Source organism: Lethenteron reissneri, chromosome 66 (genome assembly GCF_015708825.2).
Source record: "Lethenteron reissneri isolate LAM-NWPU_2019-01 chromosome 66, ASM1570882v1, whole genome shotgun sequence".
Lineage (NCBI taxonomy): Eukaryota > Metazoa > Chordata > Hyperoartia > Petromyzontiformes > Petromyzontidae > Lethenteron > Lethenteron reissneri.
The window spans coordinates 8,164,712-8,180,966 of NC_083844.1; the positions used below are offsets into that span (position 1 = coordinate 8,164,712).

General features: G+C 53.2%; 1 protein-coding gene across 1 annotated transcript in view; it reads left to right on the forward strand.

Annotated features, from left to right (window-relative positions):
• The first annotated feature begins 1,990 nt into the window (after positions 1–1,990).
• Positions 1,991–16,255, forward strand: part of LOC133359862 (CD9 antigen-like) — a 41,852-nt gene continuing 27,587 nt past the window's right edge. The window contains exon 1 of the mRNA XM_061578421.1: positions 1,991–2,464. Coding sequence (XP_061434405.1) covers positions 2,399–2,464 — 66 coding nt within the window. The 5' untranslated portion in view covers positions 1,991–2,398. The remainder of the gene's footprint in view (positions 2,465–16,255) is intronic.

Consider the following 16,255-nt stretch of genomic DNA (forward strand, 5'->3'; position numbering starts at 1 on the left):
ACACACAGAGACCCACACACCCTACACACACCACACACAGGGACCCACACACCCTACACACACCACACACAGAGGACCACCACCCTACACACACCACACACAGAGACCCACACACCCTACACACACACACACAGAGGACCCACACACCCTACCACACACCACACACAGAGACCCACACACCCTACACCACACCACACACAGAGACCCACACACCCTACACACACCACACACAGAGACCCACACACCCTACACACACCACACACAGAGACCCACACACCCTTACACACACCACACACAGAGACCCACACACCCCTACACACACCACACACAGAGACCCACACACCCTACACACACCACACACAGAGACCCACACACCCTACACACACCACACACAGAGACCCCCACACCCTACACACACCACACACAGAGACCCACACACCCTACACACACCACACACAGAGACCCACACACCCTACACACACCACACACAGAGACCCACACCCCTACACACACCACACACAGAGACCCACACACCCTACACACACCACACACAGAGACCCGCCACACCCTACACACACCACACACAGAGACCCACACACCCTACACACACCACACACAGAGACCCGCACACCCTACACACACCCACACACAGAGACCCACACACCCTACACACACCACACACAGAGACCCACACACCCTACACACACCACACACAGAGACCCACACACCCCTACACACACCACACACAGAGACCCACACACCCTACACACACCACACACAGAGACCCACACACCCTACACACACCACACACAGAGACCCACACACCCTACACACACCACACACAGAGACCCACACACCCTACACACACCACACACAGAGACCCGCACACCCTACACACACCACACACAGAGACCCGCACACCCTACACACACCACACACAGAGACCCGCACACCCTACACACACCACACACAGAGACCCGCACACCCTACACACACCACACACAGAGACCCACACACCCTACACACACCACACACAGAGACCCACACACCCTACACACACCACACACAGAGACCCACACACCCTACACACACCACACACAGAGACCCACACACCCTACACAGACCACACACAGAGACCCACACACCCTACACACACCACACACAGAGACCCACACACCCTACACACACCACACACAGAGACCCGCACACCCTACACACACCACACACAGAGACCCACACACCCTACACACACCACACACAGAGACCCACACACCCTACACACACCACACACAGAGACCCACACACCCTACACACACCACACACAGAGACCCGCACACCCTACACACACCACACACAGAGACCCGCACACCCTACACACACCACACACAGAGACCCGCACACCCTACACACACCACACACAGAGACCCACACACCCTACACACACCACACACAGAGACCCACACACCCTACACACACCACACACAGAGACCCACACACCCTACACACCACACACAGAGACCCACACACCCTACACACACCACACACAGAGACCCACACACCCTACACACACCACACACAGAGACCCACACACCCTACACACACCACACACAGAGACCCACACACCCTACACACACCACACACAGAGACCCGCACACCCTACACACACCACACACAGAGACCCGCACACCCTACACACACCACACACAGAGACCCGCACACCCTACACACACCACACACAGAGACCCGCACACCCTACACACACCACACACAGAGACCCACACACCCTACACACACCACACACAGAGACCCACACACCCTACACACACCACACACAGAGACCCACACACCCTACACACACCACACACAGAGACCCACACACCCTACACAGACCACACACAGAGACCCACACACAACACACACCCCACCCACTTCCTCCGCTCCCCTCCCACCACCACCACCATCATCTCTCTCCCCTCCCTCTCTCCACGCCCCACCACCACCACCACCCCCACCACCACCACCACGCCCTCCACCACAATCACCACCATCTCTCTCGTCTCTCTGACTGACTCACTCACTCGCTCCGTAGACGTAGTCGCTGCTCGATTCGCTCGGAAATCTTCCCCCCAACAAACCTTGTCCACCACCACCTACTTCGTCCACCACCTTGTCCACCACCTCGTCCACCACCCACCTCGTCCACCACTCACCTCGTCCACCACCCACTTCGTCCACCACTCACCTCCTCCACCACTCACCTCGTTCACCACTCACCTCGTCCACCACTCACCTCCTCCACCACTCACCTTGTCCACCACTCACCTCCTCCACCACCCACCTTGTCCACCACCTAGTCCACCACCTAGTCCACCACCTTGTCCACCAACTCGCCGTCACCATGGGTGTGCAGGGTTGCCTCAAATGCGTCAAGTATCTGCTGTTCGCCTTCAATTTCGTTTTCTGGGTAAGGGAGCGTCGGAGTCGTTCTTTGTGAGTCGTTCTTTGTGAGTCGTTCATCATTGAGTCGTTCATCATTGAGTCGTTCATCATTGTGAGTCGTTTTGTGAGTCGTTCAATGTGAGTCGTTCATTGTGAGTCGTTCATTGTGAGTCGTTCATTGTGAGTCGTTCATTGTGAGTCGTTCATTGTGAGTCGTTCATCGTGAGTCGTTCATCATTGAGTTGTTCATCATTGTGAGTTGTTCATCATTGTGAGTCGTTCATCATTGAGTCGTTCATCATTGTGAGTCGTTCATCGTGAGTCGTTCATGATTGTGAGTCGTTCTTTGTGAGTCGTTCATCATTGTGAGTCGTTCATCATTGAGTCGTTCTTTGTGAGTCGTTCATCATTGAGTCGTTCTTTGTGAGTCGTTCATCATTGTGAGTCGTTCATCATTGTGAGTCGTTCATCATTGTGAGTCGTTCATTGTGAGTCGTTCTTTGTGAGTCGTTCTTTGTGAGTCGTTCTTTGTGAGTCGTTCATCATTGTGAGTCGTTCATCATTGTGAGTCGTTCTTTGTGAGTCGTTCATTATTGTGAGTCGTTCATCATTGAGTCGTTCATCATTGAGTCGTTCATCATCGTGAGTCGTTTTTTGTGAGTCGTTCATTGTGATTCGTTCATCATTGTGAGTCGTTCATCATTGAGTCGTTCTTTGTGAGTCGTTCATCATTGAGTCGTTCATCATTGTGAGTCGTTCATTGTGAGTCGTTCATTGTGAGTCGTTCATTGTGAGTCGTTCATTGAGTCGTTCATTTAGTCGTTCATTTAGTCGTTCATTGTGAGTCGTTTATTGAGTCGTGAGTCGTTTATTGTGAGTCGTTCATTGTGAGTCGTTCTTGGTGAGTCGTTCATTGTGAGTCGTTCATTGTGAGTCGTTCTTGGTGAGTCGTTCATTGTGAGTCGTTCATTGTGAGTCGTTCATTGTGAGTCGTTCTTGGTGAGTCGTTCATTGTGAGTCGTTCATTGTGAGTCGTTCCCCGTGATTCGTTCCCCGTGAGTCGTTCCTCGTGAGTCGATCCTTGTGAGTCGTTCCTCGTGAGTCGTTCCTCGTGATTCGTTCCTCGTGAGTCGTTCCCCGTGGGTTGAGTGAGTGGGTTGTGGGTTGAGCGAGTGGGTTGAGCGAGTGAGTGAGTTCTGGGTTGAGTGAGTTCTGGGTTGAGTGAGTGAGTTGTGGGTTGAGTGAGTGAGTCAGTAGTTGAGTGAGTGAGTGGTTGAGTGAGTGGTTGAGTGAGTGAGTTGTGGGTTGAGTGAGTGAGTTCTGGGTTGAGTGAGTGGTTGAGTGAGTGAGTGAGTAGTTGAGTGAGTGAGTTCTGGGTTGAGTGAGTGAGCGAGTTGCGGGTTGAGTGAGTGAGTGAGTCAGTAGTTGAGTGAGTGAGTTCTGGGTTGAGTGAGTGAGTTGTGGGTTGAGTGAGTGAGTCAGTAGTTGAGTGAGTGAGTGGTTGAGTGAGTGAGTTGTGGGTTGAGTGAGTGAGTTCTGGGTTGAGTGAGTGGTTGAGTGAGTGAGTGAGTAGTTGAGTGAGTGAGTTCTGGGTTGAGTGAGTGAGCGAGTTGCGGGTTGAGTGAGTGAGTGAGTCAGTAGTTGAGTGAGTGAGTTCTGGGTTGAGTGAGTGAGTGAGTTGCGGGTTGAGTGAGTGGGTTGAGCGAGTGAGTGGTTGAGTTGAGGGAGTGAGTGGTTGAGTGAGTGAGTTGTGGGTTGAGTGAGTGAGTTGTTGAGTGAGTGAGTGAGTGGTTGAGCGAGTGAGTGGTTGAGTTGAGTGAGTGAGTGGTTGAGTGAGTGAGTTGTGGGTTGAGTGAGTGAGTGGTTGAGTTGAGTGAGTGAGTGGTTGAGTGAGTGAGTGGTTGAGTGAGTGAGTTCTGGGTTGAGTGAGTGGTTGAGTGAGTGAGTGAGTAGTTGAGTGAGTGAGTTCTGGGTTGAGTGAGTGAGCGAGTTGCGGGTTGAGTGAGTGAGTGAGTCAGTAGTTGAGATAGTGAGTTCTGGGTTGAGTGAGTGAGTGAGTCAGTGGTTGAGTTGAGTGAGTGAGTGAGTTCTGGGTTGAGTGAGTGAGTTGTGGGTGAGTGAGTGAGTCAGTGGTTGACTGAGTGAGTTCTGGGTTGAGTGAGTGAGTGAGTCAGTGGTTGAGTGAGTGGGTTGAGCGAGTGAGTGGTTGAGTTGAGTGAGTGAGTGGTTGAGTGAGTGAGTTGTGGGTTGAGTGAGTGAGTGGTTGAGTGAGTGAGTGAGTGGTTGAGCGAGTGAGTGGTTGAGTTGAGTGAGTGAGTGGTTGAGTGAGTGAGTTGTGGGTTGAGTGAGTGAGTGGTTGAGTGAGTGAGTGAGTGGTTGAGTGAGTGAGTGAGTTGTGGGTTGAGTGAGTGAGTCAGTAGTTGAGTGAGTGAGTGGTTGAGTGAGTGGTTGAGTGAGTGAGTTCTGGGTTGAGTGAGTTCTGGGTTGAGTGAGTGGTTGAGTGAGTGAGTGAGTAGTTGAGTGAGTGAGTTCTGGGTTGAGTGAGTGAGCGAGTTGCGGGTTGAGTGAGTGAGTGAGTCAGTAGTTGAGTGAGTGAGTTCTGGGTTGAGTGAGTGAGTGAGTCAGTGGTTGAGTGAGTGAGTGAGTTCTGGGTTGAGTGAGTGAGTTGTGGGTGAGTGAGTGAGTCAGTGGTTGACTGAGTGAGTTCTGGGTTGAGTGAGTGAGTGAGTCAGTGGTTGAGTGAGTGAGTGGTTGAGTTGAGTGAGTGAGTGAGTTCTGGGTTGAGCGACTAATCCCTTCACCTAAAGTGCTGGTCACATAAGCAAAGTTTTTGGGTAATAATAACAGCCACTTCCTGTACTTTAGAGGCACAAGCTATTAGGAAAATAACACTTTTAACTGTCCAGGAAAAAACAAAAAAATAAAAAATAAAATCTCGTCACACAGCGAATTCTCCAGCCATACGCTGCATTTGTGTGTTGGGTGTTTGAAAAACAGGGACCCGATTCCAGATCAGTTTATTTGTTACAATTACACGAAAAGTTAGAAACGGTTTAATGAGTCATCAAGTTTAAACTAACCATTGGAACCTCATTTGCCGGTAACAAAATATGATAATTGTTTTTTTGCCCTTCTATATCTGGCAACAAAACTGACACCTTTTTTTTTACAAGGAGTCATGTTTGCATAGACCGTACTACCTGTATAGTGTAGTGTATAGTGTAGTGTATAGTATATAGTGTAGTGTATAGTGTAGTAGTGTATAGTGTAGTGTATAGTGTAGTGTGTATAGTGTAGTGTGTATAGTGTAGTGTATAGTGTAGTATAGTGTAGTGTGTATAGTGTAGTGTGTATAGTATAGTGTATAGTGTAGTGTATAGTGTAGTAGTGTAGTGTATAGTGTAGTGTATAGTGTAGTGTATAGTGTAGTATATAGTGTAGTGTATAGTGTAGTGTATAGTGTAGTATTTAGTGTAGTGTATAGTGTGTAGTGTATAGTGTGTAGTGTATAGTATAGTGTAGTGTATAGTATAGTGTAGTGTATAGTATAGTGTAGTGTATAGTATATAGTGTAGTGTATAGTATATAGTGTAGTGTATAGTATATAGTGTAGTATATAGTGTAGTGTATAGTGTAGTGTATAGTGTATAGTGTAGTGTATAGTGTAGTATATAGTGTAGTGTATAGTATAGTATACAGTGTATAGTGTAGTGTATAGTGTAGTGTATAGTGTAGTATATAGTGTAGTGTATAGTGTATAGTGTAGTGTATAGTGTAGTGTATAGTGTATAGTGTAGTGTATAGTATAGTATATAGTGTAGTGTATAGTGTAGTGTATAGTATAGTATATAGTGTAGTGTAGTGTATAGTAGTGTAGTGTATAGTGTAGTGTGTGTAGTGTATAGTGTAGTGTATAGTGTAGTATAGTAGTGTATAGTGTAGTGTATAGTGTAGTGTATAGTGTAGTATACTAGTACAGCAACACACCGGTTCAGCGTTGCGAGAACAAATCCACGACATTGACAATCAGAGGACGACGTTTCGCCGATAATCACAACCAACATCAGCAGGCAACGGCCAGATTTTTGTGGCCTTTACGTGATGACGGACGATGATTAAATTTCGATGTAAAGCTTCTTTCGTGACTGCAGGGATTCATCTTCTTGGTTCTTTCGGTAAAGTCACGTAGAAGGGAAATAATACAATTTTAAAAAAACATAATATAATAAAATAATTCTCACGACGTTTCGAAAAGGATTACTTCACAAAACTGGCTGTCGCCTGATGATGGCGGTTGTAATTACCGGCGAAACGTCGTACTCACACAGCCCACTCACCCACTCAGCCACCCACTCACTCACTCACCCACCCACCCACTCACAGACCCACCCACACACCCACCCACCCACCCACTCACCCACCCACCCACCCACTCACCCACCCACCCACCCACTCACCCACCCACCCACTCACCCACCCACCCACTCACCCACCCACTCACCCACCCACCCACTCAACCACCCACCCACCCACTCACCCACCCACCCACCCACTCACCCACCCACCCACCCACTCACCCACTCACCCACTCACCCACTCACCCACTCACTTACTCACCCACTCACTCACTCACCCACTCACTCACCCACTCACTCACTCACCGACCCACCCACTCACTCACTCACCCACTCACCCAGCCAGCCACCCACTCACCCACCCACCCACCCATTCACCCAGCCACCCACCCACCCACTCACCCACCCATTCACTCACTCACCCACCCACCCACTCCAACACCCACTCACTGTATAATGCAATTGCCTATGCCCATGGGTGCAGTGTCAGTGTTATGGTGGCGCTTTAGCAGCAGATTTGTTGCCAAAAAACTCTCCACGCGTAAGAATGGTAGAACGTCAATAACATTGGCTTGACTCATCTAGTGTGTGTGTCCACATTCACCCACTCACCCAACCACTCACTCACCCACTCACTCACCCACCCACTCACTCACCCACCCACTCACTCACCCACCCACTCACTCACTCACCCACTCACTCACTCACTCACCCACTCACTCACCCACTCACTCACCCACCCACTCACTCACCCACATACCAACCCACTCACTCACCCACCCACCCACTCACCCACTCACTCGCTCACTCACCCACCCACACACCCACTCACTTACTCACCCACTCACTCACCCACCCACTCACTCACCCACTCACTCACCCACCCACCAACCCACTCACTCACCCACTCACCCACCCACTCACTCACTCACCCACTCACTCACCCACTCACTCACTCACCCACCCACCCACCCACCCACTCACTCACTCACCCACTCACTCACCCACTCACTCACTCACCCACTCACCCACCCACTCACTCACTCACCCACCCACTCACTCACTTACTCACCCACCACCCACCCACTCACTCACCCACCCACTCACTCACTCACTCACTCACCCACTCACTCACTCACCCACCCACCCACCCACTCACTCACTCACCCACTCACTCACTCACTCACTCACCCACTCACTCACTCACTCACTCACCCACTCACTCACCCACTCACTCACTCACCCACTCATTTAATGTGTGTGTGTGTCCTCACCGAACCACTCACCCACTCACTCACCAACCCACCCACCCACTCACTCACCAACCCACCCACCCACTCACCCACCCACTCACTCACTCACCCACCAACCCACTCACCCACCCACCCACCAACCCACTCACCCACCCACCCACCCACTCGCCCACCCACCGACCCACTCACCCACCCACCCACCCACTCACCCACCCACCCACCAACCCACCCACCCACCCACCAACCCACCCACTCACCCACCCACCCACCCACCCACTCACTCACCCACCCACCCACTCACTCACCCACCCACCCACCCACCCACTCACTCACCCACCCACCCACCCACTCACCCACCCACTCACCCACCCACCCACCCACTCACACACCCACCCACTCACTCACTCACTCACCCACCAACCCACTCACCCACCCACCAACCCACTCACCCACCCACCCACTCGCCCACCCACCGACCCACTCACCCACCCACCCACTCACCCACCCACCCACCAACCCACCCACCCACCCACCAACCCACCCACTCACCCACCCACCCACTCACTCACCCACCCACCCACCCACTCACTCACACACCCACCCACCCACCCACTCACTCACCCACCCACCCACTCACCCACCCACTCACACACCCACCCACTCACACACCCACCCACCCACTTCACAGGGCGTTGTAAAATCCAGCAACTGGTTAGACCGGTAGCAGGAAACACAGAGACAGAGAGAACCACGGTCTGGCAATCATCGACCAACCCCCACAGCCCCGAACCCTCGTAAAAAAAGACAAAGCTCCCCCGTGTAGCCTCTCACAGGGCTGTAGGGGCAAGTGCTGTTAGTAACGAGTAGCAGCAGCACCTATACACAGACAAAGATCCCCTGTGTAGCCTCTAACAGGGCTGTAGGGGCAAGTGCTGTTAGTAGCTAGTAGCAACAGCTACACACAGACAAAGATCCCCCGTGTAGCCTCTAGCAGGGCTGTAGGGGCAAGTGCTGTCAGTAGCGAGCATACCAGGCGAGGTAGTCAACATCTCCTAGCCACCGTGATGATGATGATGAGAGAGACGCAGACTCAAAATCTACAGCAGCAGGCGTCAAAGAGTAGGGATGGAACCTACGACCTCCTGCAAACCAGGCGAGGTAGTTAACATCTCCTAGCCACTGTGATGATGATGATGAGAGATCGAACCCACGACCTCCTGCACACCAGGCGAGGTAGTCAACATCTCCTAGCCACCGTGATGATGATGATGAGAGACGCAGACTCCAAATCTACAGCAGCAGCAGGCATCAGGGTCAGGATGGAACCCACGACCTCCTGCGTACCAGGCGAGGTAGTTAACATCTCCTAGCCACTGTGATGATGAGAGAGAGAGAGACGCAGACTTCAAATATACAGCAGCAGGCGTCAAAGAGTCCGAAGGGAACCCACGACTTCCTGTAGACCAGGCGAGGTAGTTAACATCTCATAGCCACCGTGGCGCCAGCGTTTGATAAGCGTGAAACTTAACACTGCCATCAGCCCGTGCAAACACACAGACGCACGCACACACACACACGTAGAGCCAGGGATGTATACAGAGATACTGTAGGCACACACACACAGAGAGATGTATACAGATATAATGTGGACACACACACACATTAGATGAGTCAAGCCAGTGTTATTGACGTTCTACGTTCTGGGTGGGTAGGTGGGTGGGTGGCTGAGTGAGTGAGTGGGTGAGTGAGTGAGTGAGTGGGTGAGTGGGTGGGTGAGTGAGTGAGTGGGTGGGTGAGTGGGCGAGTGGATGGGTGAGTGGGTGAGTGGGTGAGTGAGTGGGTGAGTGGGCGAGTGAGTGAGTGAGTGGGTGAGTGAGTGAGTGAGTGGGTGGGTGGATGGGTGAGTGAGTGAGTGTGTGGGTGAGTGAGTGAGTGGGTGGGTGGGTGAGTGAGTGGGTGAGTGGGTGGGTGAGTGGGTGGGTGAGTGAGTGGGTGGGTGAGTGGGTCAGTGAGTGAGAGAGTGGGTGGGTGAGTGGGTGAGTGAGTGAGTGGGTGGGTGGGTGAGTGGGTGAGTGAGTGGGTGGGTGGGTGGGTGAGTGGGTGAGTGAGTGGGTGGGTGAGTGGGTGGGTGGGTGGGTGAGTGAGTGAGTGGGTGAGTGAGTGGGTGGGTGAGTGAGTGAGTGGGTGGGTGGGTGGGTGAGTGGGTGAGTGAGTGAGTGGGTGGGTGGGTGAGTGGGTGGGTGGGTGGGTGAGTGGGTGGGTGGATGGGTGAGTGGGTGGGTGGATGGGTGAGTGGGTGGGTGGGTGGGTGAGTGAGTGGGTGGGTGGGTGGGTGAGTGAGTGGGTGGGTGGGTGGGTGAGTGAGTGGGTGGGTGGGTGGGTGAGTGAGTGGGTGGGTGGGTGGGTGAGTGAGTGGGTGGGTGGGTGAGTGAGTGGGTGGGTGGGTGAGTGAGTAGATGGGTGGGTGGGTGAGTGGGTGGGTGGGTGTGTTGGTGGGTTAGTGAGTGGATGGGTGGGTGAGTGGATGAGTGGGTGGGTGGGTGAGTGAGTGGGTGGGTGGGTGAGTGAGTGAATGGGTGGGTGGGTGAGTGAGTGGGTGAGTGGGTGGGTGGGTGGGTGGGTGAGTGAGTGTGTGGGTGGGTGGGTGAGTGAGTGAGTGAGTGTGTGGGTGGGTGGGTGAGTGAGTGAGTGAGTGTGTGGGTGGGTGAGTGAGTGGGTGGGTGGGTGAGTAGGTGGTTGGGTGAGTGGTTGGGTGAGTGGTTGGGTGAGTGGGTGAGTGGATGGGTGGGTGGGTGAGTTGGTGAGTGGATGGGTGGGTGGGTGAGTGAGTGGATGGGCGGGTGGGTGGGTGGGGGTGTGAGTGGGTGTGTGAGTGAGTGGGTGTGTGAGTGAGTGTGTGAGTGACTGAGTGGTTGTGTGAGTGAGTGAGTGGGGGTGTGTGAGTGGATGGGTGGGTGAGTCTGTGAATCGGGTTGGTGGGTGGGGTGTCGGGTTTGCAATGCCATGAATGTGTGTGACGTGCGATAAATTACTAGACAGGAACTCCCCTCTGCTTTACCAACGAGTTACTTCCCTGTCGATTCAAATCGTGATTGTTTGGCGTGTACACTAAACACGGGGAATGGCTTTACATCTTTTATAATCTCCTGCAGATGTAGATGCAACTGGTTCTTCACCTTCTGCAGATGTAGATGTCACTGGTTCTTCACGTTCTGCAGATGTAGATGCCACTGGTTCTGCAGATGTAGATGCCACTGGTTCTTCACCTTCTGCGGATGTAGATGCCACTGGTTCTTCACGTTCTGTAGATGTAGATGCCACTGGTTCTTCACGTTCTGTAGATGTAGATGCCACTGGTTCTTCACGTTCTGCAGATGTAGATGTCACTGGTTCTTCACGTTCTGCAGATGTAGATGCCACTGGTTCTTCACGTTCTGTAGATGTAGATGCCACTGGTTCTTCACCTTCTGCAGATGTAGATGTCACTGGTTCTTCACGTTCTGCAGATGTAGATGCCACTGGTTCTTCACGTTCTGCAGATGTAGATGCCACTGGTTCTTCACATCCTACAGATGTAGATTCCACTGGTTCTTCACGTTCTGTAGATGTAGATGCCACTGGTTCTTCACGTTCTGCAGATGTAGATGTCACTGGTTCTTCACGTTCTGCAGATGTAGATGCCACTGGTTCTTCACGTTCTGTAGATGTAGATGCCACTGGTTCTTCACCTTCTGCAGATGTAGATGTCACTGGTTCTTCACGTTCTGCAGATGTAGATGCCACTGGTTCTTCACGTTCTGCAGATGTAGATGCCACTGGTTCTTCACATCCTACAGATGTAGATTCCACTGGTTCTTCACGTTCTGTAGATGTAGATGCCACTGGTTCTTCACGTTCTGCAGATGTAGATGCCACTGGTTCTTCACATTCTACAGATGTAGATGCCACTGGTTCTTCACATTCTACAGATGTAGATGCCACTGGTTCTTCACATTCTACAGATGTAAATGCCACTGGTTCTTCACGTTCTGCAGATGTAAATGCCACTGGTTCTTCACGTTCTGCAGATGTAGATGCCACTGGTTCTTCACGTTCTGCAGATGTAGATGCCACTGGTTCTTCACGTTCTGCAGATGTAGATGCCACTGGTTCTTCACGTTCTGCAGATGTAGATGCCACTGGTTCTGTAGATGTAGATGCCACTGGTTCTTCACGTTCTGTAGATGTAGATGCCACTGGTTCTTCACGTTCTGCAGATGTAGATGCCACTGGTTCTTCACCTTCTGCAGATGTAATTGCCACTGGTTCTTCACGTTCTGTAGATGTCACTGGTTCTGCAGATGTAGATGCCACCGGTTCTTCACGTTCTGCAGATGTAGATGCCACTGGTTCTTCACGTTCTGCAGATGTAGATGCCACTGGTTCTTCACGTTCTGCAGATGTAGATGCCACTGGTTCTTCAGGTTCTGCAGATGTAGAAGCCACTGGTTATTCACGTTCTGCAGATGTAGATGCCACTGGTTCTTCACGTTCTGCAGATGTAGATGCCACTGGTTCTTCACCTTCTGCAGATGTAAATGCCACTGGTTCTTCACGTTCTGTAGATGTCACTGGTTCTGCAGATGTAGATGCCACTGGTTATTCACGTTCTGTAGATGTAGATGCCACTGGTTCTTCAGGTTCTGCAGATGTAGAAGCCACTGGTTATTCACGTTCTGCAGATGTAGATGCCACTGGTTCTTCACGTTCTGCAGATGTAGATGCCACTGGTTCTTCACCTTCTGCAGATGTAGATGCCACTAGTTCTTCACATTCTACAGATGTAGATGCCACTGGTTCTTCATATTTTGCAGATGTAAATGCCACTGGTTCTTCACGTTCTGTAGATGCCACTGGTTCTGCAGTTGTAGAAGCCACTGGTTATTCACGTTCTGCAGATGTAGATGCCACTGGTTCTTCACGTTCTGCAGATGTAGATGCCACTGGTTCTTCACGTTCTGCAGATGTAGATGCCACTGGTTCTTCACCTTCTGTAGATGTAGATGCCACTGGTTCTTCACCTTCTGTAGATGTAGATGCCACCACCGCCTTCTCTTGTGCCGGGTGTTCGAACTCGCGACTCTCGCTGCGAGCCGGCCACCGTGCCGTATGGGACGGGGTCTCTGGTGTTCGTTCCCTCTACAAGAGGTCACTGCGTAAGAGGTCATCGCTGGGGAGACAAAGGCGGCCGGGCAGGCGTGGTTGTTCGGCTCGCTCTCGCGAAGGCTGCGGATACGGGGGCATCAGGGTCACAGTGAGACTCAGGGAGACCGGGTCTCATGGTCAGAGTGAGTCTCAGGGTCACAGTGAGACTCGGGGTCAGAGTGAGACTCAGGGAGACCGGGTCTCAGGGCTAGAGAGAGACTCAGGGCTAGAGTTAGACTCAGGGTCAGGGTGAGACTCAGGGAGACCGGGTGTCAGGGTCAGAGTGAGATTCAGGGTTAGAGTGAGACTCAGGGAGACCGGGTCTCAGGGTCCGAGTGAGACTCAGGGAGACCTGGTCTCAGGGTAAGAGAGAGACTCAGGGAGACCGGGTCTCAGGGTCAGAGTGAGATTCAGGGTTAGAGTGAGACTCAGGGAGACCTGGTCTCAGGGTAAGAGAGAGACTCAGGGAGACCGGGTCTCAGGGTCAGAGTGAGATTCAGGGTTAGAGTGAGACTCAGGAAGACCTGGTCTCAGGGTAAGAGAGAGACTCAGGGCTAGAGTGAGACTCAGGGAGACCGGGTCTCAGGGCTAGAGAGAGACTCATGGTCAGAGAGAGACTCAGGGAGACCGGGTCTCAGGGTTAAAGAGAGACTCAGGGTCAGAGTGAGACTCAGGGTCACAGTGAGACTCAGGGAGACCTGGTCTCAGGGTAAGAGAGAGACTCAGGGAGACCGGGTCTCAGGGTCAGAGTGAGATTCAGGGTTAGAGTGAGACTCAGGGAGACCTGGTCTCAGGGTAAGAGAGAGACTCAGGGCTAGAGTGAGACTCAGGGAGACCGGGTCTCAGGGCTAGAGAGAGACTCAGGGTCAGAGAGAGACTCAGGGAGACCGGGTCTCAGGGTTAAAGAGAGACTCAGGGTCAGAGTGAGACTCAGGGTCACAGTGAGACTCAGGGAGACCGGGTCTCAGGGTCAGGGTGAGACTCAGAGTGAGACTCGGGGAGACTCAGGGAGACCGAGTCTCAGGGTCAGAGTGAGACTCAGGGAGACCGGGTCTCAGGGTCAGAGTGAGACTCAGGGTCACAGTGAGACTCAGGGAGACCGGGTCTCAGGGTCCGAGTGAGACTCAGGGCTAGAGTGAGACTCAGGGAGACCGGGTCTCAGGGTCAGGGTGAGTCTCAGAGTCAGAGTGAGACTCAGGGTCAGAGTGAGACTCAGGGAGACCGGGTCTCAGGGTCCGAGTGAGACTCAGGGTCACAGTGAGACTCAGGGAGACCGGGTCTCAGGGTCAGAGTGAGACTCAGGGTCAGAGTGAGACTCAGGGTCAGAGTGAGACTCTTGCAAAGGCTGCGAATACGGGGGGGCATCTTTCGCTGTTCATCGTCAGTCTGACTAGGACTGTGTAACCCTACTCCCAGCAACTGTTCCTGCTATCTCTGCCACCTGCTCCTGTGTGTGTTGGTGTGTGCGGTGGGTGTGGGTGGGTGTTTGTGCGCTCGAGTTGATGCGAGCGCGCTGACAAAGGGGGTCCTTGTTTGACCGTACCCAATGATTTCAGGAGATCGGATTTCAGAGCTTGTGGGAGTGTCGAAGGCGGGGAGACCGGGTCTCAGGGCTAGAGAGAGACTCGGGGAGACCGGGTCTCAGGGTTAGAGTGAGTCTCAGGGAGACCGGATCTCAGGGCTAGAGAGAGACTCGGGGAGACCGGGTCTCAGGGCTAGAGAGATACTCGGGGAGACCGGGTCTCAGGGTTAGAGATAAACTCAGAGCTAGAGTGAGACTCAGGGAAACCGGGTCTCAGGGCTAGAGAGAGACTCAGGGAGACCGGGTCTCAGGGCTAGAGAGAGACTCGGGGAGACCGGGTCTCAGGGTCAGGGTGAGACTCAGGGAGACCGGGTCTCAGGGCTAGAGAGAGACTCAGGGAGACCGGGTCTCAGGGTTAGAGAGAGACTCAGGGAGACCGGGTCTCTGGGTCAGAGAGAGACTCAGGGAGACCGGGTCTCAGGGTCCGAGTGAGTCTCAGGAAGACCGGGTCTCAGGGCTAGAGAGAGGGACTCAGGGAGACCGGGTCTCAGGGCTAGAGAGAGACTCGGGGAGACCGGGTCTCAGGGCTAGAGAGAGGGACTCAGGGAGACCGGGTCTCAGGGCTAGAGAGAGACTCGGGGAGACCGGGTCTCAGGGCTAGAGTGAGACTCAGGGAGACCGGGTCTCAGGGTTAGAGAGAGACTCAGGGCTCGAGTGAGACTCAGGGTCCGAGTGAGACTCAGGGTTAGAGTGAGACTCGGGGAGACCGGGTCTCAGGGCTAGAGAGAGACTCAGGGTCAGAGTGAGACTCGGGGAGACCGGGTCTCAGGGTCAGAGTGAGACTCAGGGAGACCGGGTCTCAGGGCTAGAGTGAGACTCAGGGAGACCGGGTCTCAGGGTCAGAGTGAGTCTCAGGGAGACCGGGTCTCAGGGCTAGAGTGAGACTCAGGGAGACCGGGTCTCAGGGCTAGAGAGAGACTCGGGGAGACCGGGTCTCAGGGTCAGGGTGAGACTCAGGGAGACCGGGTCTCAGGGTTAGAGAGAGACTCAGGGAGACCGGGTCTCAGGGCTAGAGAGAGACTCGGGGAGACCGGGTCTCTGGGTCAGAGAGAGACTCAGGGAGACCGGGTCTCAGGTTCCGAGTGAGTCTCAGGAAGACCGGGTCTCAGGGCTAGAGAGAGGGACTCAGGGAGACCGGGTCTCAGGGCTAGAGAGAGACTCGGGGAGACCGGGTCTCAGGGCTAGAGAGAGGGACTCAGGGAGACCGGGTCTCAGGGCTAGAGAGAGACTCGGGGAGACCGGGTCTCAGGGCTAGAGTGAGACTCAGGGAGACCGGGTCTCAGGGTTAGAGAGAGACTCAGGGCTCGAGTGAGACTCAGGGTCCGAGTGAGACTCAGGGTTAGAGTGAGACTCGGGGAGACCGGGTCTCAGGGCTAGAGAGAGACTCAGGGTCAGAGTGAGACTCGGGGAGACCGGGTCTCAGGTTCAGAGTGAGACTCAGG